The 23,977-nt window shown below is 44.2% G+C and overlaps 1 protein-coding gene across 3 annotated transcripts in view; it reads right to left on the bottom strand.

The window, feature by feature from the left end:
- The window catches only part of plekhg4b (pleckstrin homology domain containing, family G (with RhoGef domain) member 4B), a 49,806-nt gene that overhangs the window by 2,842 nt on the left and 22,987 nt on the right, over positions 1-23,977 (bottom strand). The window contains exons 8-24 of one of the 3 annotated variants that reach the window (XM_083761814.1): positions 21,830-21,946; positions 20,871-20,969; positions 19,961-20,103; positions 18,666-18,804; positions 16,998-17,120; positions 16,510-16,674; positions 14,487-14,890; positions 13,627-14,151; positions 10,972-11,224; positions 8,719-8,808; positions 7,959-8,183; positions 6,146-6,316; positions 5,842-6,019; positions 4,561-4,677; positions 3,513-3,818; positions 2,402-2,643; positions 1,365-1,420 (exon numbers count right to left, since the gene is read on the bottom strand). In XM_083761814.1, coding sequence (XP_083617940.1) covers positions 1,376-1,420; positions 2,402-2,643; positions 3,513-3,818; positions 4,561-4,677; positions 5,842-6,019; positions 6,146-6,316; positions 7,959-8,183; positions 8,719-8,808; positions 10,972-11,224; positions 13,627-14,151; positions 14,487-14,890; positions 16,510-16,674; positions 16,998-17,120; positions 18,666-18,804; positions 19,961-20,103; positions 20,871-20,969; positions 21,830-21,946 — 3,342 coding nt within the window. In that variant the 3' untranslated portion in view covers positions 1,365-1,375. The remainder of the gene's footprint in view (positions 1-1,364; positions 1,421-2,401; positions 2,644-3,512; positions 3,819-4,560; positions 4,678-5,841; positions 6,020-6,145; positions 6,317-7,958; positions 8,184-8,718; positions 8,809-10,971; positions 11,225-13,626; positions 14,152-14,486; positions 14,891-16,509; positions 16,675-16,997; positions 17,121-18,665; positions 18,805-19,960; positions 20,104-20,870; positions 20,970-21,829; positions 21,947-23,977) is intronic. The other 2 variants (XM_083761815.1, XM_083761816.1) reach the window with 2 other exon arrangements.

The following is a 23,977-nucleotide window of genomic DNA, read 5'->3' as shown; positions in this document are numbered from 1 at the left end:
CTGGAAGTTTTGTGGAATGCATTGGAGTCAATGATAGCCCGGTTACCAGCTCATGAACAAACACTATTTCTAAAGACCTTTGTAAATTAATCACTTAATCACTTAATCACACACATTATTGTCTGCTGTGTTGCTTTGTGCGATGTGTACACTGTGTAATTTTATGGAGGTATCTAAAGAGCACAAAGTACATTTCTGAACCTATCAAGTATCGCAAGACTGTCCACCGTTTCCTGTCTGGCAGCCAAATCTCGCGATACCTCTAAGACAAAAACTATACCTGCTGCTGTTTAGATTCTCAATAAAATTGTACTGTGCACATCGAAAAGCAAGTGATTAGAAAACCTGTGATGTCATTTTTTTATATTCCTAAGCCAATTATATGACAAAGGTCGCATTTTGTTCAGAAAATAATGTTCACGAGCTGATCCAGCCGGCTCCATTCACTGCCATGTATTTATCAAACTTCCGGTGCGAGGTTTGCCACCCATGAAAGCGTCCATGAAAGTGTCATGGCGTATCCATGACGTCAACGGCTTCCGTTCCTTCTGTAAAGAGATTCCTTGACACCCAGCAGGAAACACGAAAACAAACCCAAAAGCTACACAAAACAAAACCAGCCATCAGGAGGGGAAAGCCTAAATCCTGCTTTATTCTTAGTTGCACACCGATGTATCATGAAGTATAAATCTTTTATACTTTATACTTTTATACTCTGTTACGCTTTCGACAAAGAGTCGACAATCATTCTTCAAATCATCACATCATTATTTTAATATAAATTTGTCTACGGTAATTAAGGCATTTTTAAAACAGGGTTTTTCTAAGGTGCCGTGACACAAATCTAGGGGTGCCGCAGAATAATTAATAATATTTGGATTTTATCAATATCACTTCAGTTTAACCACTTAGACCCTCTATACTTAAACCAGACCTGAGTTGGTACATGGTGTGTTCTATTTCAATCTACAACAAATCTTTACCCGACCTACAATCGATTGTTTGTTTGTTTGTTTTTGTCACATTCCTAAGCCAATTTGATGACCGGCAGAGTCTCCAACTCCTATTGACCGATGATCCAGTCAAATCAAGTAGTACTCCATCAATTCAAGGCTTCGTGGGGTGTGTAACTGATAGACAATAAGCCATGTTTTGGGTGAACCGCTGCTTTAAAACAGTCAACAGGTTAACAGGCAACAGATACACACAGCCAGCGATACCAAAAGATGCATTTTCAGCACAGATTAGTAGAGTCAGGCCACACAAAGTCATAAACAGCAGATATAGCTCCACACAGTCGTTAGCAAAGCTGGTGACCAAACGGAACACCACAAGATGAACACTGGCCAGACCATTTTACTTACTGAGCTCTCATTCAGACCACTGTGGAGAGGCCTAGTGCTATATGAGAGGTCTTGCTCTACAGAAAACAACAACAAAACGGTGCTGCGTGAGAAGGTATAGCCTCACCTTCAACCCAGGGGGCTGTATATAGAACGGTGGTTCTCAACCTGTTGGTCGGGACCACCAGGGAAGCCCCAGATGACAGTGAAGTAATAATTTGAGGACTTTTAAAGGTATATTGCACTTTCAAAAACACATTTTTTTCTCCCTGGAAATAAAAACGTCTGGGTTTTCGAGGCTATTTTATCATCAACTCAGACTTTTGTGAACATCCCAGACAGTTTTCAAGTTGCTCGATTCAGCATTTATTTGATTAATTAAACCATTTTGGATTCATCAAAAACACCCGTCCTTTTTTCTGGTGACTCAGTCACCAGTTTAGATTTTTTTAATAAAAGAAAAAAAGTAATCGAAAAAACATGGGCACCTCAGGTATTAGGTGGTTAGTAAGAGCCACCAGAAAAAAGGGTTTTCGATTAATCTAAGATGGTTAAAATGGACACAAGATGTCAAAATAAAGCACAACCTTGACCTTGATGGCGGTGGGGCTGTTTAGTAACCTGACATGGCCAGACGGGGGCAGTATTGATTCACAAGTTCGGGTTAAAACTTTCAAATCAATGCATGTCTAATATCAACAGCAAGCTGGAGCATGTCTAAATCCTTTTGATTTATTCACATATTGATATTTTACTACTATTGTACATGCTTTGGGTAAAATCAACCCACATTATTCTGAACATACTAACACAAATCTACTTAACCCTAACCTTGACATGACAGATCTGGAAAACTCATTATTTTAAGCCTATGGTAAATTCCTGAGAATGCTCAAGTATAGTAGTCACAGCGCCCTCTACTGATAAACTTCAATCATTGCACTTTTAGTCAAATAACATTCTATTGATGGTTACAGGTTGTAAATAATGTTCCAAATGTCCTGACATTCCTGTTCCCTTTTTCATCCAAGATGCAAAGGAGAAATTACAATACTTACTGCTGTGATGAAGTTTGTGCCTTGGGGTTGGAGGTCCTGGTTCTCCTGGAACAGGGGAGGAGGAGGGGCCGCGGACGAGGGGGTGGTGGGGGTGTGGGAGGAGGAGGGAGGGGATGGGTCGCACAGGAAAGAGGGGGAGGGGTGCTCGTCATCGTTGATGTTGTTGTCGATGATGTAGGCGTCCAGAGCGGGAGCCGACATGGCGCTCATCCCCATCACACTGTCACTGGACGTCTCTGTAACTGTCACACAGTGTCACACTGTCACTGGACGTCTCTGTAACTGTCACACAGTGTCGCACTGTCACTGGACGTCTCTGTAACTGTCACACAGTGTCACACTGTCACTGGACGTCTCTGTAACTGTCACACAGTGTCGCACTGTCACTGGACATCTCTGTAACTGTCACACAGTGTCGCACTGTCACTGGACGTCTCTGTAACTGTCACACAGTGTCACGCTGTCACTGGACGTCTCTGTAACTGTCACACAGTGTCACACTGTCACTGGACGTCTCTGTAACTGTCACACAGTGTCGCACTGTCACTGGACGTATCTGTAACTGTCACACAATGTCACACTGTCACTGGACGTCTCTGTAACTGTCACACAGTGTCACACTGTCACTGGACGTCTCTGTAACTGTCACACAGTGTCACACTGTCACTGGACGTCTCTGTAACTGTCACACAGTGGCAATGTTTACAGTTATCCATGTCAGAGAATTCTTTAGAAATGTAAGTAAAGTGTGAGCTAGAGGCTACATTTTAAAGCAAGGGCTGAGAGAGATGGATCTCCACGTGCATCACACTCCTTGTGAAAAGAAGCGTCTGGAGTAATAGACGGGACAGTTAACACGGGACAAACAACTTACACTGACGTAAAAGTGAAAGTTTGGTTAGTTAGTCCAAAAGTAAAAGTAGTCATTGTGCAGAATGTCCCATCGCAAGTATTCATACTGTATGCATAAACCTTTGAAAATAGCAGCTTGTAGATTGGCTATTTTCGGATGGCCGAAATGAATATACATCTGAAGTGGTAAATGTGTGGAATAATCCAAATCTACAAATAAGTAAAGTACTTGAGTAAATGTACGTAGTTAGTCACTCACTCATGGAAGGCTGGCCGCCAGCGTCCTGCTCCAGCTCGTCCTCCTCGATGCAGTCGTAGGGCCAGTGGGCGAAGGAGGGCACGCTGCCCGCCACCGGGTAGGGGTGGGGGTGAGGGTGGGCGTGGGAGGGCGAGGAGGAGTAGAGGTGGAGGTTGAGCGAGCCCAGCAGCGAGGAAGACGACTGGCTGCTGGAGGAGGACGTGCTGCTGTTGGAGATGGTGGAGTGCGGCCTCTTGAACGACGAGGCGGAGGAGGAGGAGGAGTGGTCGAACGAGGACACGGCGATGGACGCTCGGGTTCGACACTCTGTGTCAAAGAAACAGGGAGGAAAGAATATATAGAGAGAGACGTCAGAGCGTCATTAGTTTATCCCTAAAAACCTAGTGGTGGAAAGTAACTAAGTGCATTTACTTAAGTACAGCTTTGAGTTTTTTAAATATTTTCTTTTACTTTACTGGAGTATTTCCAATTTTCAATACTTACTTCTACTTCGCCACATCTCAGAGGCAAATATTGTACTTTTACTCCACTTCATTTATTTGAAAACTTTGGTTCCGTTCACGAAAATGTAATTATGTAAAAATATCTTTACAGTACATTTTATTTAAAAACTTTCCCTTTCTGCTAAGCAGCGAGCAAGTTATGCTTAGATGATTTAGGTCAAATCTGAGCGACTGTAAAGACGAAGCGGAATTGGGGAGTAGGCTTTATCGCTTGATCTTTGTCAGAGTTTCTGTGCTCCAGACTCTATGACGGAAGCAACTGAAAATTAAGTCAATTAAGCTGTTTAGATAACAGGTTTTCAGCCGCTCCATGAAGTCATGACCAGGCCTGGACTGGCAACTTGACACCCCGTCTTAGGATCACTACAGGAATGATCAGAACATGGAGGGATGCTTTTCAGTAAAAGTGGTGGCGTTAGGGCTTGATCTTTCAGATGGGGGTCCATGGCCAAATACATATTTCAATATATTTCTCAGATGGGCGTCCGTGGCCACTACATTTGGAGGTCCTTGACAATGAAAATGTGTGGGAACCACTGGCTTACCCGAGCCCTTCATGATGTAGTCGATGGCTCTGTCACTGATGGCTGCATCGCTGGGCTTGATGTCCATGAAGGGTTTACTACCGATCCCCATGGAAACCATCTCCTGCATGCGCAACTCTGTAGCATTAGAAACACATGTATCCTTTTAGTGCACCGTTTCCCAAACACTGGGTCACGTCGCGGACGTTAATTAACATAATATTATTTCAAGATTTTAAAAGGTTAAAGGCTTTCAGCAGATTTTGTAATGTGTGTTTATTTGCTGAAATTTCATTTTCTCAACTTTTTCATGAATAAGTTAAAAAGTGCTCCTCTGAGCACAGGTCTCCACCAGGTCAGGTACAGGTTATCAAGACGGGATATGAACAATCTGGAAGACCAGTTTCGTTTCAGAGATAGAGATGCCGTGTGCCGATGTGCATGATTTTTCGACAGAATCTGTAGGAGTACTGTCCAAAAATATGTTTTGCAAAAATGGACCACTGGTGGCGCTATAACAGGCCCAAGTTCTGCCCTGGCATCCAGGGAGTGTGTGTGTGCACAGTTTTGCTGCAAGCAAGCCAACGGTGCCGGAGATAGCTGATAACAGACAGAATGACGGACGGCAAACGGACAGACAAACTTTGGAAGCCAATCTTAGCTAATCAGGACGGAATATGAAAACAGCGCGCCTACTGGTACTAATAGTCATACTGGTGCTCATTAACGTCACATAGGCGGACACATAGACATGGACTTTGCTGTTCCTTGTGGCACCACTCAAAAATACGGACGGACGGTCAGGGTGCAAAACAGTCTCTGATTGATTGATAGATTGTAGATTGTAGACCACTGTTTAATGCACCGAAATACACAACATCCAACTGTTAACTACTGCTTTAATGCACAGAGGCCAGTAAAATACACAAGATCCAACTGTAGTTTCTGATATGAAAAAAAGGTTTAGTATTGAATCGATCAGAAAACAGGGATGACAGGCACTCGGGTGACGCAGTGGTATAGTCCCTACCCACCACCACCACGGAGGTTGTGGGTTCGAATCCACCGAATTAATTGGCATAACGACTACATTTGGGATAAAAATAAATGTATCTTTAATTTAATTATTCATTCCTTGTAAACTGTAAGCAGCCGTCCAAGTCAAAGTCCTTGCATGGGCAAATGTACTTGGCTGCTAAATTGAATCTGACCATGATCAATGATCATGATTACTGTCAAAGAAATCACAGTAAAACTACAGTAACATTCCAATATGCAGTAGGAACTGAAGACGTTTCTCACCCCTGTTTCTGAGCGCCTGCCTCCAGAGGATCTTTCCAATAATGGCGGTCCACACGGCCTTCACCTCCGCAGAACTGGCCTGGAGGATGAACGTGTCCTGAGACTTCCTCCGACGGAACCAGATCTCAAAACGCAGGCCGCTGTCGCCCACGTTCTCCGTCATACCTATCTCTGCCGTCTGAGGAGAGACAATGTACTTCAAATACACAAATGGCATGCGTTCTGTTTGAGAAAACGATCATCCAGCGTGCAGAAAAAGAGGACATAAAATAGGAACCTCTTTTGTTTATACCAACATTCACACCTTGTAAGACTGTTTGTAGATGTAGAAGTCATATCCTCCCTCGATCTTTTTGGTCTTGCTGAAGAGGATGAGGTCTTCAAACAAGAAGACGTGACGAAGGTATTTCCTGCGGCCACACCAGACAATGAACTCATCCTGACAGCGGAGTTGACCCTGTTCTTTCAGGTTCACCTGGGGAGGAAACGAGGGGCCCATGCATGCGTCAGAGAGAACAATGGCCCTGACCCTCAACTGTACAACACATACAACACGCCATGATTGCCTTCTTGTCATTGTACAGAGACATGCCATAGCAATCCTACATGACATTCAGCCTTTTGGGAGGATAGTAACTGTTCCCTAGGGGGACGCAATCACTTTTAAACTGACACCATCATTTTGTGTTCAAAGGAACAAGTAAGGAACAGATACATTATGAAAAATAAAATGGAAAATAAATGGTGGATTTATATAGCGCTTTTATGCAAAGCTGGATACATATATTGTGCATTACATTCACCCATTCATACACCGATGGCGGAGGAAACCATGCAAGGCACCAACCTGCTCATCGGCAGCAATTAGGGGTTCATAGTCTTGCTCAAGGACACTTCGACAGCCCGGGATCGAACAGGGAACCTCACAGTTGCCATCCGGCCACTCTACCGCCATTCTACCCCTGAGCCACTGCAGCCCACTAGAATTAATGATTCCTCTATTGAAGTCATTCTTTGTCAGGACACCATGGTTCTCAAATGGGTTTTTTTGTTGCTATTTTTGGTGATCTTCATTTCCGGTTTCCCAGCCTGGAGTGGAGACCACCATTGTAACGATCGGCTATTATTAGCGTTAGCTCACGCTGTTTATCTTTTGCCAGAAACGTTAACATGTCGGGACTCGGGAGTGATGCGGCACAAAATCACAAATGACATCCAAACCTTGTATGGATGACGATCACCAAGGACAGAGCTCGTATTTTCACAGTTGAAAAGAGTTGAAGTTCAAGGCATTGAAAATGCCTACTTTGGTAAATGGGGGGGCCGCCGTGTGCAAGAATATTGGTGCTGGGGGCGACGGAGGCGTTGTTTAACCAATGTTAAAATCAGATTTTTGGCTCAACCGCTTCATATATGGTGTAAAGGATATGTACATTGCTGGCAGATAACGTCCCATAGGCGGGGGGTACGAATACGTACGTAGATGGCAAAAAAAAAGAGTTACCGTAAACAGTTTGAGAACCACACGAGTTGATGATGTGGTAGAGTAGTTTCAGTGGTGATGGCCGTGCCGTGCACTCGGTGTCACCGAGTTGAATGCAGATGGCATGGGAATGAGTTAAAATGTAATTATATCTTTTATATTTTTTATCCCACGATTTTGTAACCCATTTTTCACCCGTGTGTCAATTATCTGATGTGATCCTGGGCTCTACACACCTTCTGCCAACCTGGGGAGAGCAACGGACTTGAACTCATGCTTCCTTAGTTCATGCGAACTGAGGGTACCCACCCTAGGGGACACGGGGAGAACATGCAAACTCCACACAGAAAGGCCCTTTCACCAACCCTGCCTCGGGTGTGGGCATTGACGACGCGGAGGAGGGAACACGCCGCCAGCACCCACAGCGTCCCCAGCGGGAATCGAACCCAGGACCTTCTAGCTGTGAGGCGACAGCACTTCCGACTGTGCCCCTGTGACCCGAATATATATATTTTTAAATGGTAATTACCACAATACCGTCGGTAAGGGTGAGGGTGATTACCGCGGTAACACAAATCCCATACCGCCCCATGAGCCCTAGTGCGTGCGTGCCCACATGCTCTACTGTACATACATCACAGCCCTGGATGGCGTCCATGGCCAGCAGGTCGTTGCCATGGCGAAGCTGAAACTTGACCATCTCCTCGGCGGTGCGGAGGTCACTGAGCTCCTGCTCCTGTGATTGGCTGCACTCCTTGATGAGGTCCTTCAGCAGCAGCGCGTACTTACTCATCCTCTGGATGGGCTTCAGCAGGTAGGACGCCACGTCCATCTTGTCTGCCAGCTCCAGCTGCTTGTTCTGGACGGGAGGGAGAGGGAGAGAGAGAGAGAGGATTTATATTAGTAGCTGAGCTAGCATAGCAAGTATTCTATCATGTATTGCTGTCCGGCAGAAACCGCTTATCTCCATATTTTAACTTTTTGTGGGTGCCCTACTTGATTATACTGCACCGGATTCAAATTCAAAATGGATATTGTGTCACACCAAACTATCTATTTTGAATATTTGTATGTTTGGTTTGTATGTAGTATACAAATGTATAGTCTTTTCTTTTTCATGCATGTTTGTTTACACACAAGAAAATAATTCAATAAAACAGACATTACGACAGGAAAGAGGTGGTAGATGAATGATCGACATGTGACACAAAACACATGTCAGCAGAGTGGAGGAGAGAGAGAGAGAATTCAAATGATTTATACATGTATTAAATATTTACTTAAACTGGTTTTGCTACGTGCCAGTGATTTATTTATTCTGCATTTCACACGGGTTGCATTTGCTGTCCCAGCTATGGGACACATAAGCGGAGCCATTTCACTTGCAGACGCACCTTAAAGAACTCGTTCCCATGGCTGCTGAGCAGGGCATCCGACTGCGGCTTATTCTTGCTGTACAGAGCATACATTCCAAACTGATCCTCCTGCACACAAGAATAACAAGTTACAACACGGACTACAGTAAAACGCACGCACGCACACACACACGCACGCACGCACACACGCACGCACACACACACACACACACACGCACGCACACACACACGTACACACACACACACACACACACACACACACACACACACACACACACATTTGGGCATGCTCTGTCACACACTGTGCAGTGGTGGAAAAAAAGTACTCACATATTTCTTTAAGTATCAATACAGCAATGTGGAACTAACTACTATGTGGAACTAACTACAATTAAATGTCCAGAAATGGACATTTACTTGAGTAAAGGTACAATGCGGAATGTCCTGTTTCAAGTTTTCAAATGTATTATATTAATATCTTTTGAAAATAGCAGATCTAGAAGCTCACAATGCATGGCATCGCGGCGCATTGTAAGCTTGTAGATCTGCTATTTTCAAATGGCCTAAATGTATGTAGGGCTGACGTGGTTGTTTTGTAATAATAATCAAAATCTACAAAGTAACTAGTAACTACTTAATTACTAAGTAATAATTGTAGTGGAGTAAAAGTACAATATTTGTCTCTGAAATGTAGTGGAGTAGAAGTAAAAGTAAAGACATTTTTAAATAGCTCCAGTAAAGTAAAAGTACCTCAAAATTGTACTCAAGTACAGTACTTAAATGTACTTAGTTACTTTCCACCACTGACAGTGTGAAGCATTCAGCATGGTGGGTTGACGAGAGGTTCTCCTCATGCTAGTTTCCCAGCCAGGGTTCATCATTATGTCCGTTCACGGACAAATGTGTCCGTGGCAAAGAAATATATATATATATATATATATATATAGGGCTGAAGTGGTGGTTTTGTGATAATAATCTAAATCTAAAAAAAAGAAATCGTGAAAATGTGGCGCAAATCTTTGAATGTACTGTATATATGCTTCCAGAGCAAACGTTTTTAAATCAAAACTTTGCTTCTGAGGGGTCCCTGGAACAACGTATTTTCAGACGGAGGTCGGCGGCCAATTACATATCATTTTTGGGGTTCTTGACATGAAATGGTTTGAGAACCAGTAACATAGAAACAGGTATTTCAGAAAACTGTCAGGATTTTGAAGACATTTCGACGTCAGGCCTAAATGGGTTAACTCAAATATTTGTAGCGGCGTAAAAGTAAAATATTTGCCTTTGAGATGTAGTGGGGTAGAAGTTAAAGTACAGGAAATTGGAAATACCTGGAGTAAAGAAAAAAAACAAAAAAAAAAGGAAAAATTGTTGTAGCTTAACCGTCTTCCTGCCATTGCCGAAGCCCTTCGGCAATTGAAGCATTAATTTGATATTAACGCTTGCTGCCATTGCCGAAGCCCTTCGGCAATTGCTCTTTTATAGTGCTTATGATTGATCAAGCCATAATGCTACTCACGTTAGCCGGTTAGCTAGCAGTGTTGTTAGCACTGCAGTGGATCGTTCATATTAATTCACCGTCGCCATAAGAATCCATTCTATCCGTTTCTTTCAATCGCCTGTATCTCCTATTCCTTGTCCCAGATGGCATTTTTGGTCAAAACAGCGTTTCTTTGACGGCACGAGCCGACGTTGTGGAGTGCTAAAATGTACCGGCATGATTCGATCATGTAAACAAAGGTTGTCTTGGCAACGTAAAGCTGGCAGGGATAAGCTCACTTCCGGTTGAGGCAAAATGTGGCTTTTCAAAATAAGAGCTCAAATTAAAAAAATGCTGGCATGAATTAGGTCCTAATTTCTCAATAAATGGCAGCAGTAAAAGGGTTTTAAGTACAGCAATTGAGTAATTGCTTAATTACTTTACACCACTGGTGAGTTGTGAAATGCAGTACACACCTGTGTGTGTCTCTGTGGTGTGCCAGAAGAACACACCAAGCTGACTTGTCCTGACAATTACAAACTATTGTACGTTTCAAGTGCTTTATTGTTACATCTTGTGTGCAGGTACATAAGAGTAAAACTTTATTGTTACATCTTGTGTAGTAAAACTTTATTGTTACATATTGTATACAGGTGCATAAGAGTAAAACTTTATGGTTGCATCTTTTTACTCAAGTCAATGTTGATTACTGGACTTTTAATTGTAACAGAGTAGCGGTATTCCCGCGTTGCCGTATTGATACTTTTCCCCCGCCACTGCGAACTCACGTGTCTCAGGAAGCAGCCGCTGACGGACAGCGGGGCGTGCGCGCACGCCTCCAGCTCCTTCAGGAAGTGGCGGCCGTGGAAGTCGCCCAGCTTCTCCACGTTCCCGAAGATGACGGCGCGCTTCCCCCGCAGGTCCTGCGGCAGGTCCGGCCGCTGCATCTCGGGGAAGTAGTGCTCCACGATGTAGCCGAGGGACCGCACGTAGTCCCTCTCGGTGGCGATCATCTCGTCCATGATGTGCTGGACCTTGCCGCTGTGGTAGAAAGAAAAACAGATATCGTCAGTGGTGAGAAGTAACCCGAGTACGTTTACTTAGGTGCAGCACTTAAGTACAATTTGAGGTATTTATACTTTACTGGAGTATTTCCAATTTCCAATATTTTGACTTCTACTCCACTACATCTCATAGGCAAATATTGTACTTTTACTAATCGGGCGAAAAATGGATAGAAAAACAATGAAACTAATCCTTAATTGCAGCCCTATTAATAAGGTATCAAAATTAAAAAGGGTTGTGGAACATTCAAAGGCCCGGATCCAAGAAATCCTTTAATTAATACATTATTATGCAATGTTGTAATGAAGATATATATGGGCTCCATCTTGCGCCACCCTTATCCTTTATCCCTAAACTTATTTAGCCATTTTTGACTATTTTGAAAATCATTTTAAAATAGTCCAACTAGCCGATCTACATCTACACGTTGTGAGCTTGTAGATCAGCTATTTTAACTATTTTAAAAGGTTTTTTTAAATAGTAAAAAATGGCAAATAAGTTTAGGGATAATTAAGGGGTGGCGCAAGATATAGCCCTATAGTGTGGCTTACATTAGCTGTGCGTGCGTGCGTGCGTGCGTGCGTGCGTGCGTGCGTGCGTGCGTGCGTGCGTGCATGCGTGCGTGCGTGCGTGTTCAGGTCTGTCTTCTCCAGGGCCCAGGGACATTTTAAAGTTCAGTTTTAGCGTGCGCGGACCTAATCTGGCTGAACCAGTGTTCATTTTGACTCAGTAATGACTCATAAATCACACTGCACTGTCACGACTTCACTCCAGCCAGTGTGCATTCTCGTATTTCGATGTCCTCTACATAGCAGGGTAATAGGACTGTGCTAGACTTTAGACGACGTCAGAGCTGGTGCAGTATAAAGCAGGGTAATAGGACTGTGATTTCCTCTACATAGCAGGGTAATAGGACTGTGATTTCCTCTACATAGCAGGATAATAGGACTGTGATTTCCTCTACATAGCAGGATAATAGGACTGTGATTTCCTCTACATAGCAGGATAATAGGACTGTGATTTGTTCTACATAGCAGGGTAATATGACTGTGATTTCCTCTACATAGCAGGGTAATATGACTGTGATTTCCTCTACATAGCAGGATAATAGGACTGTGATTTGTTCTACATAGCAGGGTAATAGGACTGTGATTTCCTCTACATAGCAGGGTAATATGACTGTGATTTCCTCTACATAGCAGGATAATAGGACTGTGATTTCCTCTACATAGCAGGATAATAGGACTGTGATTTCCTCTACATAGCAGGGTAATAGGACTGTGATTTCCTCTACATAGCAGGGTAATAGGACTGTGATTTCCTCTACATAGCAGGGTAATAGCAGGGTAAATAGACTTTAGACGAAGCGGCGAAAGCACAATTGCCTTTGACTCTTCTGTCTGTGTATGTAAGATAGTGTTGCACCTACAGAGTCTCACCTCATTTTAAGACCAACACTTATGTATGATTTATACAATGTGGGCGCTGGCTGGGCGTTAAAATGAAAACTCCAACACCGGTTGGAAAATAGCAATGATAATTGCACTGATCCTTAAGCCGTGTGGATTCACTCCTCTTGTATAATTTGAAAAGTGTCACTTGAGTGGCATCATTTCTATGTTTTTAGTTTTATTTAGTCTTTTGCTTAGTTATTTGTAGTTCAAAGACAGGTTACAGAGAGGGTATGCTACAGTTTGTGATACAGACATTGACAGACAGACTGTGAACCCATAACGTCATTGTCTAGGTCTGTGTCTATGTGGTACGTACGCTCACAATCTCTCACATTTTGGGTAATCTTTTAAAAAGCGGGTTGAACCCAAACCAAGTTACTTCACTGAATGAGCCCAAGGAACAAGGTTCTCACATGCACTGAACTGTCTGAATCCACAGGATGTCCTCAACCCCCACCAGTGTTCATTTTGACAGCAAATTATGATTTAGTCTTAGTCGTTTGAGTAACACACCATTTAGCTTTAGTCCTATTTTAGTCGTGTGAAATTGTTTGGTCATAGTCTAGTCTTGCTGCCCCCCACCTGCTCTGTTTGTTAACAAAATGACCACTGCCCCCCACCTGCTCTGTTTGTTAACAAAATGCCCACTGCCCCCCACCTGCTCTGTTTGTTAACAAAATGCCCACTGCCCCCCACCTGCTCTGTTTGTTAACAAAATGCCCACTGCCCCCCACCTGCTCTGTTTGTTAACAAAATGCCCACTGCCCCCCACCTGCTCTGTTTGTTAACAAAATGCCCACTGCCCCCCACCTGCTCTGTTTGTTAACAAAATGCCCACTGCCCCCCACCTGCTCTGTTTGTTAACAAAATGCCCACTGCCCCCCACCTGCTCTGTTTGTTAACAAAATGCCCACTGCCCCCCACCTGCTCTGTTTGTTGCCGTCTCCGTCGGCGTGTCTGCCGTGCGTCCTGCAGGGCGTGGACATGCTGCGGCTCCGCCCCAGGGCGGGGCTCAGGATGTCAGGCCTCTGCAGCTTCTTCTCCGCCGACACGTTGTTGGTGACCTCCAGCCCCTTGATGTACACGCCCGTGTAGCCATGATGGCCGCCGGGGCTGCCATCCCTCGGGCTCATCTCGTAGCTCATGGTCTTCTTCATGATCTTCTTCAGCGGCTGCTTGCGGTGGTGGTGGTGCCGCGGTGCCGCGCCACCGCACGACGACGAGTAGGCCGGCTCCGAGTGCGTCGAGGTGACGGCCGAGTCCACGGTGCAGTCGCTGTCCGTGTCGTCAAACAGCGACGTCGTCGGGCTCTGGCGGAACTTGCCGACGTCGTCGCAGTCCGACGGAGGGAAGGGGAAGTGGGAGGCGGAGGAGACGGAGCCGGAGGGACTCGTGGGGAACGGGCCGTCGGGGTCGGGGTCCGGCTTGCCGCCGCCCTGGCAGTTAGGGCTGCAACGATATGGAGATTTCATGTCTCGGTTATGTATGCCAAATATTGCGATATCGATACGATATACAATATTACTACTACCCCCTCCCCCCCACCCCCACCACACACACACACCAACAGGAGCATGAAAGAGAGGGAAATGGAGTGACGGTTTATTTTCCGAGGAGCACAGGCTAAAACAGATGAATGTTGCTGGCTTTTGAAGTGGACGATATATCGACGATATATCGATATATTGCGACACCGCTGCCTTTTTGCGATACTGATATTGTGATTAATGCGATATGTTCATACCTCGATAACAATACATTAACGATATATTGTGCAGCCTTACCCGTCGGTATAAGCAGCCACGTCAGGTAAAGAGGAAACTCCGTTAGCGGCGCGCTTTTGCGCGCAAGCGCTCGCCTCGTCTGCCGCGCGCTCCTCCGAGGAGACTTCTCCTTCTCCTTCTTCTTCTTCCGCCGCTGCTGCCGCTTTGGCTAACGTCTCCTCCAGCTGCTGCTTGGTCCGCTGACACTCGAGCCACAGAGCGTTCCACTGCTGCAGCTGCCGGGGACTGTCCAGGGACAGCACCTTCTCGTTGAGGGTGCCGAAGTTGTCCGCGGAGAACTTGGAGGCCTCGGCGTGATAGTCCCGGAGGATCCGCACCACGGCGGGCGGGAGGAGGCCGACGCCGTCGCTGTCCAGGTTCAGCTGGCGGAAGTAATCCTGGCAGTGCTGCATCCACTGCCTGGCCTGTATGTGGGACGAGACAGGAGCTCTGCTTAGACCAGTGCTTCTCAAACCTTTTCACGTCAAGGACCCCCAACACCCATTCCCCGCTTCTGACGTAGATCTACGTCTTATGAATTAATCTGAGCACCCGCCATTGGCGTAGAGCTACGTCTTATGGTCTTTTGTAGTTGTTATGATCAATCATCATGTAGTAATGCTACTTACATTAGCAGTGGGTTTCTAGGTGATGGTGTGAACAGCGATGGCACACACACAACAACATCCGGTTACGGTTTTTGGCTCTTCAAAATATGTTTTGCACAGGGAAATATCCTGGCCGATAGGATTGAATTAATTCATTAATCCTGGAATGGGTTAAATTCATGTAATGTATTTATAATATGTATAATAATATTTAGGAGCACCATCTGAAAAGATGTTCTGCCAGCGATGCCATGGAAGATTTCAATTTGTTTAAAAAATATGATAGGCCTATACAAATGGCCGAGACACTTTTCTACACTTTTGTTCAGTTGACAATATGTCATTTTCCACATGCGACAAAGTATTACTGATGCTGCGTTCACACGAGTGGTGACCAAACTACAAAGCGGCCAAGCGCGGCCAGCTTCACTGCTGCTGAGCACACTGAGCACACAACAGGGTATAGGGTTAAATAGCACAGGGAAGTGGTTAACAGCAACAATGAGCTTTTTATTCCATTCACGAAACGGAGCAGGAATTGTGGGGGGAGAGCTGGGGAGTGGAAATGGTGAAACAAAAACATGATTGACACTTCACTGCGTCATTGGGGTCACGAAGAAAAGTTGAAGCCAGCTCAGCATTGTTTTTGCAACACGTCACACATCAGTTGGTGTCTTCATATTGCTGGCTGCCATCGGGAAAAGACCCACAATAAGTTTCAGTAAGCTATCGTTTTTTTGTAAAGCCTTGTTAAAAAAAATACAAAAAAAAAGGAAAATGTAATATATGTAATTTTGTCCAATCTGTATGGTAGAGTGTGTTAATGCAATATAACTTATACAATTGGGTGGTTTTATTTTGTCGCCCTGCTCTTCCATTTAATTTATCCCCTGAGTAAGAAGGCCGGCTCTATTAGCCACCCTCCTTCCTGAGGTTGTGTAGCCTCAACTGATTACATTAGCCAGTGGGTTCCAGCCTGCTGCGCTGCGTTCCGTGTTTTGTTTTGTCACTTTGCTACTCAGTCTGGCCAGCAGGCAGCAGACTCGCATTTCATAACGTCACCTGTTACGTAGCCACGTTGTTACGTAGCCACGTTGTTACGTCATCAGCCAGCGCCACTCGGTCCATGCTTTTCTCACTGTTGAAAGAAATAGCGCCAGTTCGAGACTCGAGAGTAAAACCTACGGTAAAAAGTAAACCCTCATTTGATTCAGTAGCCCAGATTCAGCAGTACAAAAAAACTGACGTCTGTGTGGGGTGAATGACACGTTCGTTGCAGTCAGAAGCCATAAGCCACGGGTCGATTTCACCTGTTTACATGTCCCTCCTACCTTGGAGATAGATAGAACCCTGTCCAGACTGAGTAGCGAAGTGACAAAACAAATCACTGAACGCAGCAAAGCAGGCTGGACCCCATGCAGACTGTGGATACATACCGAGTCGTAGAACACATGTAGATTGCTGAGGATGTCCAGCTGGGCTTTCCGCCTCTCCACCTGGCCCAGGATGGTGCCCAGGTGCTGTTTAAAGTCCAGCAGGGCTGAACTGGGGAGTGACTCTGGAGACTCTTTCACCAGCTGAAGTCCAATCCTCTGCTGGTGCTGTGGAGGCATAGGGAGAGATGGATAGTGATGATTTGGACAGAACATTTGGATTTAGTCTTTTGAATACAATTTAATTTAGTTTTAGTCATATTTTAGCCATCTGGAATGTTTCACTAGTGTTAGTCTAGTTTTAGTTGACTAAATCTACAGTTGATTTCGTCGACTAAAATGTATTTTGGAGGGCCTTGGTGGTGTCGTAATGGCTGGTTTTAAACTTGGTTGCATGCTGAAAATAGCCGATCTACGTACAAGCTCACAACATTTGAGTACTTTTTCCAACATCAATGACACTACTACAGTACAGCACTGCATGTATTTACCACAGACTCCTCCATGAACTGGTCCAGGCTCTGTCTCATGTCCTTCACTGTGGAGACAGACATGGTCAGGGAGTCCAGAGACACCAGCTGCTTCTCTCCTTCTATGCTGAACCACAGCTTAATCTGAGAGAGAGAGATGGAGAGAGAGAGAGCGAGAGAGAGAGAGAGAGAGAGAGAGAGAGAGAGAGAGAGAGAGAGGGAGGGAGAGAGAGAGAGAGAGAGAGAGAGAGAGAGGGAGGGAGAGAGAGAGAGGCAATCGGAATGGAATACGAAAACTCTGACAGACATGTCTTGATCACATGACTACACAGATAATGGGTACTGATTTGCATGAGTTTTGGACAACATCTATAGGAGTAGCAAAAATATATATTGTTTTGCAATAATGGCCCTCATGGTATAGCACTATAACAGGCTGTGGAGGTTTTTCCTTGGGAGTGTGTGTGCAAAGTTTCACACCGATGCTCAAAGTTTCACACCGATGCTCGACCGGTGCCCGATATTAGCTGTTCACTAGATCGGTGGTCCTTGAGGGAGTTCCACGGGGTCCCCACCTAAATGATAGTTAGGGACCAAATGGACCCTTATGGGTCTGTAACTCAGAGAGTGTACATTTGTACACACTCAGAGTTAAATTAACATTGAGGGGGCACGGTGGCACAGTTGGTAGTGCTGTCGCCTCACAGCTAGAAGGTCCAAGGGTTTGATTCCCGCTGGGGACGCTGTGGCTGCTGGCGGCGTGTTTCCTCCTCCGTGTCATCAGTGCCCATACAGGAAAGGCCCTTTCTGTGTGGAGTTTGCATGTTCTCCCCGTGTCCCCTAGGGTAGGTACCCTCACAAAAAACATGCAGTAATCCTGGTCTCTAAACCAGAGGTTTCCAACCACCGGTACGCGGACCAGTGCCGGGCCGCGAGGACGACACATCAAACAGCGGTGAAAAGTTGACGTGTCCGTTCACAGTCCGTCACTGACTGTGATTTATAAACGGCTTTGAGTCTGTGTTACTTCCATGTTGCGTAGCAGAACTGTCCAGTCCTTAGTATCTTTACCGTTCATGTGTGCTCTGCGGGCAGCAGCAGCAACCACCACCTGTAGGCTATTTTGTCACGATCGCGCTAATGAAACCAAATGCACGGTGACGGTACAGGATTATTATTTCATGTCAAAATTAAAAGATGGTGTTAAGGTAAAGTAATGCCTAATGTTTAACTAAGTTTTCCACGTGTCCAAAGCAATTTATGAAAAAGACATAAGCCTAACCCTTTTTTTTTAATCATATCGTTGTTGATGATGATATAACGCCAATTAGGTCAATGATATATAACAATAATAGGCCTATAGCAGCAGGTAGCTTATTTAAGGGGCAGTCAACTGTCTTCTGTGAGAACGTTAGGTTTTGGTAGGATGACGCACAAGGGTGTGTAGAGCCCAGGATCACATTAGATAATTGACACAGGGGTGAAAAATGGGTTACAAAACCGTGGGATAAAAAAATATATAAAAAAGTAATAATAATAATAATAATAACATTGATTTCACGATACAAATTGGTTTTTGGGTGTTTGTTTTTGGCTACACAGCGCTCCTCAGGCCAGCCCTGAGTAAAACATGCGAGTAGTTTTTCCCATGCAATGTAATGTATGTTCAGACACAAAGGTGGAACCTACCTGTTGTGTTTGCTCCTCGAACCTGTGGACGTCCAGGAGACTCTCCAGGTGTTTCTGGGACTTGTTTGAAAGAATCACGAGTTTATGGACCTCTTCGTCCACCTGGTTGTACAGCAGGTGCACCATGTCCACGGCATCCCTGGATTCATGGAAAACATTATAACAATCGTGAAAAGGACAACGATCAGTATATAAAAAACTAGTGTGTGTCCTCTCATAGACTGCGTGTGTAAATGAGGAGATGGAGTCGCACATAAGACACCAGAGTGAAATATGGACATGAGATTATTGATTTGAGCTCACTCTTTGTGGGCACTAACAGAGGAACTTTGCGTATGCTTACTATGCTACCTGCCTGTCACTTTTGGAGCAATAGTATTGTGTACATTTGTAAAGTTTTTATTCATGAGTTTTCGATTATTGTTTGGACTCAATGTTTTATGCAGTTGTGTCAATAAAGTCACTAACTGACTAACTATGAATACACTACACTGTAAATAGTGCAGAGAATATAGTGTTCACTCACTCCATTCAATGTGGTTCGTCAGTACTGATACATCACCTATTATATTGTTGCTGTCGGGCAGAAACCTCTTATCTCCATATTCAAAGAATGTGTGTGTTTTTTTGTTTGTAAATTAACGCCATACTTGATACAGCGTCCCGCAAAAGTAGCAGATCCACAAGCTCGAAATGCGGCGTAAAGCAAAAGTGGCATTTGTTTTGCAGGTTTTTGTGTTCTACGGTATATGGCAGGGTTCCCCAATTAGCGGCCTGCGGGGAGCGCCCCCTTGTGGCCCGCTGTAGAATTGCAAAAAAAACTAAAACATTTTCTTTTCTTTTCTTTTTTTTTGGGGGGGGGGGGTCCCAGATATAAATGGCTTTAAATGGGGGTCAGTAGCCTCTGCATGTCAAACTGGGGGTCCTTTTCAAATGGGGTCTTGCCCTATATGGTATATACATAACACTGATTCCCAACCTGTCCTGAGGACCTTGTGTCCTCTTGTGAATCCACGTAATGAATCAGTCTGGCTAATGAGAGGCTATACTCCTACCTGTAGATGTAATGAATCAGTCTGGCTAATGAGAGGCTATACTCCTACCTGTAGATGTAATGAATCAGTCTGGCTAATGAGAGGCTATACTCCTACCTGTAGATGTAATGAATCAGTCTGGCTAATGAGAGGCTATACTCCTACCTGTAGATGTAATGAATCAGTCTGGCTAATGAGAGGCTATACTCCTACCTGTAGATGTAATGAATCAGTCTGGCTAATGCCAGGCTATACTCCTACCTGTAGTTGTCATTCTCACAGGGCTCTTCCTTCCTGATACGGGCCAGCACCGTCCCTCCCTCCAGTCTCAGCCGGTTCAGACGAGTGTCCTCCAGCACCAACCTCATCAGACTCTTCTGCTGTTCCATCACCTCCGATATTACCTATGATAAACACATGCACAGGCACACCATGCATGCACACACACACTAACCTTTAGTCATTCCTACTAGCCTGGTTTCCACACTGCGTTCAGTGAATTTGTGGGCTACATTTCTACAACAAGGAGGTGTGATAAATTAAAACGCTTGTTTTTGATTAAAAAAGGATGAACCAATTCAGAGACAACATGTTGATTGGAGGCCCAGGCCGTAGCGTAACGGTCTGGGCACTGGACTGGTGATCCAGTCGCGGTGTGCCGCGGGTTCGACTCCCGGACCCGACACGGCCTTTACCGCATGTCATCCCCCCATCTCTCTCCCGTTTCCTGTCAGCCTACTTTCTATCCCTTAAAAAATCAATAAAGGCGTAAGCCGCAAAAAAATATCTTAAAAAAAAAAAACATGTTGAAAATGCCACACTTCAATCAGTAAGGCAGCACAGAGACTATGGATGTAGAAGCTAACAATGGAAACAGAGACATAATATTTACTCCAGTCAAGATATCGTTTCTGTCAGGTGGAAACCTGTTACTTTTCAGGATTCAAATTCAAAAGCAGATCGACAACAACCTGTCACTCCGCGCCGCGTTTCAGGCATGTAGATCTGCTACTTTTGATAATTTTGTGTGACACTGCATTATGATCAAGTATGGCGTTAAGTTACAAAAAAAACACACACACAAAAAGTTAGGTTTCTGCCTGACAGTGACGATATGTAGCCAGAGGCACAGCCATTGTGCGTCAGAGAATCATAAATCCTTTGCTCTGACCTCAGAGGTTTCCAGGTTGCCACTGTTGTTCAGCGAGCTGATAGACTCCTGGAGGGAGGAGACGGCCGCACTGCAACTGCTGGCAAACGGCTCGATTTTCTGTAAATGAGAGACAGAGAGAGAGAGAGAGAGAGAGAGAGAGAGTGTGTGTACGGGGAGAGGGAACCTTTGAGTTAGAAAACTGAAAAAATAACAGCATGTAAGATAAAAGGTAGGGTACGGGATATTTTTGGGTTAAAACAAAAAGTATTTAGTTAAAATGTTAAATCACTATATTCTGATAGTAATTGCTTTAAAGTGTTTGTTCAATAACAGGGGTCTCCAGGTCTCTCCCACTCTTTAATAAACAGAAAATGAACAAGCACTTTATCACAATATAGAGATTTTTAACACGTATTTAACCAAAGAAAATGACTTTATTTACCCTACCTTTAATAATGTACTAGAGATTAAGTGATGGAGAACAAACTAAATTCACATCACAGGAATGCAATGTGCAATGAGGTCATGACGTCCTTAGACTGGCCGACCTCCGAAATCCACATGAGAGCCAAGCCGCTATTAGGTCTTATTTTGGTGGCGGCCGGTTGTTTATGTATGTTGTATCACTGTTCCATTGGGGCCCAGTTTATATAAGGTGTACCTGTCTGAAGAGGATCCAGTGAATGTGGTCGTAGTGGAATAAGGTGTATACCTGTCTGAAGTGGATCCAGTGAGTGTGGTCATAGTAAAATAAGGTGTACTGTATACCTGTCTGAAGTGGATCAAGTGAGTGTGGTCATAGTAAAATAAGGTGTATACCTGTCTGAAGTGGATCCAGTGAGTGTGGTCATAGTAAAATAAGGTGTATACCTGTCTGAAGTGGATCCAGTGAGTGTGGTCATAGTAAAATAAGGTGTACTGTATACCTGTCTGAAGTGGATCCAGTGAGTGTGGTCGTAGTGGAATAAGGTGTATACCTGTCTGAAGTGGATCCAGTGAGTGTGGTCGTAGTGGAAGGTGCCGTCCAGTTCCGCTGTGAGTTGAGTGGAGTCGATGTGCTTCAGTAGGGCCTTCAGAGAGCTGCACAGCTCCGTCTAGAAAGCAAAGCAACACAGCCAGCCACACATTATGCTCTGACCTGTGGCCATTTTGAAGACCAACTTATACTCCGTAGTATGACTGTGCCGCTTGACAGAAAGAACTGATCTACAAGCTAAGAATGTATCGCATTGTGACAACCTTGTGCTACAGTAAAATAAGCTTAACCACTTTAACCCTATTTTGTGATGATTTTATGTGATGATTATAGAAAAAAAAAATAGTGTGGGTTTTTGAGTAGCTCGCTAAGTACAGTATGATGATGATGTACTGTACATGATGTCACAGGTACCCCAAAACCTTTTGGGGTTACTCTATCAATAATAAAGTCAGGGTTAGCCACTAAAAGGAGAACAACAACCGCATGACGGGTCGCAATGTGACACACTGAGCTTTTAGATGAACGGTTGTTTCACATTTTCTTTTTCCACATTTTCAAATAAGATCAAAAATCAATTTCTTTATTTACTTTTTTGTTGCCATTATGAATCCAGGGGAAGTCAACTGAGCATGGATACCCTTTAACAGCAACAGCCATTCCTCATGGGCCTAGTGATGATGTAATGGTAAAGGCCCTTCCTGTTCCTGGCCTATGATCAGAGCCAGAGTGCAGCGCTATCTATCTCAATAGAGGAAAACGCTAATGTGTAGACCACTGGTTCCCAAACACTGGGTCGGGACCCATTTGTAGGTCGCGGACACATTGTTATGGGTCCCCTTATTTTTTTTCGTTTCCTAAATTTGGTTTTAATATTTATATTTAATATTTCAAAACATTAAAAAAAAAACACTAAACTTTTCATGAATGAAACCAAAATTTAAAAAAGTCTGTAACATCATTAAGAAATAAAATAAATTCCATAAATTAACCCATTTTGACCTGGGAACAATTCTACAAATGTCTTCTAAATCCTGACTTTCTATGTCGTTCTCAAACATTTTCATGTCAAGGACCCCCAAGATTATAATTTATGTAATTGGCCGTAGACCCCCATCTGAACATATGTTGTTCCAGGGACCTCCCCAGAAGCAAAGATTTGAGTTAAAAACGTTGGCTCTGAAAGAATATATATTAAAAGATTTGCGCCACATTTTCACGATAAAAAAAAAATAGCAGACCTACAAGCTCGTAGCTTGAGAGAGAGAGAGCTTGTAGATCTGCTATTTTTCAATAGCTAAAGTATAACAATGCTTAAAACACCAAAAGGGGTTCCCGCCCAAAATGGGTTAAAAGAGGTCGTGAAAATAGCAGATCTACAAGCTGACAATGTGGTGCGAAGCGTTGTTTTGGGTCAAGGGCTAAAACGTTTGGGAACCACTGGGTTAGACAACCCATTGTCTTTACAATGTGATTTGATTAGGAAAAGAGTAATATAATATGAAAAAAGAAAAAGAAAATAAGTAATATCTTCTTATGCAAATTATTTTATTGGGCGTTAGTAGCTAGAGTGGGTTTTAGTTACCGGTAGTTTTAACTCTGTAACAACAGTCAACATTGTGAACAGCTCAAAAATGATTGCAACTGATAAACAACACTTTGATAAGAATGGAAAAAGGCATAAATAAACTCTCTCTCTCTCTCTCTCTCTCCCCCCCCCCCCCCCCCCCCCCCTCATCACAGACATGGCTCAAGGACAGGCCAAAGAATGAATGGTCACAACGGACGGCAGTCTCTCACAGACCGTGTCCTTCCTGCTGGTCACCGCGGGATGTGAAAACCACACTGTTGTTATTGTCACCGTGCGGCGCTGTTATTAAATATGACGGTAGTGATGAACTCGTTTCACATGTGATCATACCTCATTTTGGCGGTTGTATGTTACATCAGGAAGCAATAGGCTGCAGTATATATTAGTATATTACAGCATTCGACAAGGTTTCTTCAACTATGCATGCACCTCATGGTACCACAACAGCAACTCAAAAAGGTCCTAAAAACAAGGCTCCAGACTTCCAAAAACAAACTAGTCAGGCTACTACTTGGCCTGACTCCCCAGAACCCACCTCACCCAGCTCATTTTGATAGG

This window comes from Protomyctophum parallelum (genome assembly GCF_964188405.1).
Source record: "Protomyctophum parallelum genome assembly, chromosome: 3".
In the NCBI taxonomy this organism is placed as follows: Eukaryota; Metazoa; Chordata; class Actinopteri; order Myctophiformes; family Myctophidae; genus Protomyctophum; species Protomyctophum parallelum.
This window is presented reverse-complemented; position numbering and strand designations above follow the sequence as displayed.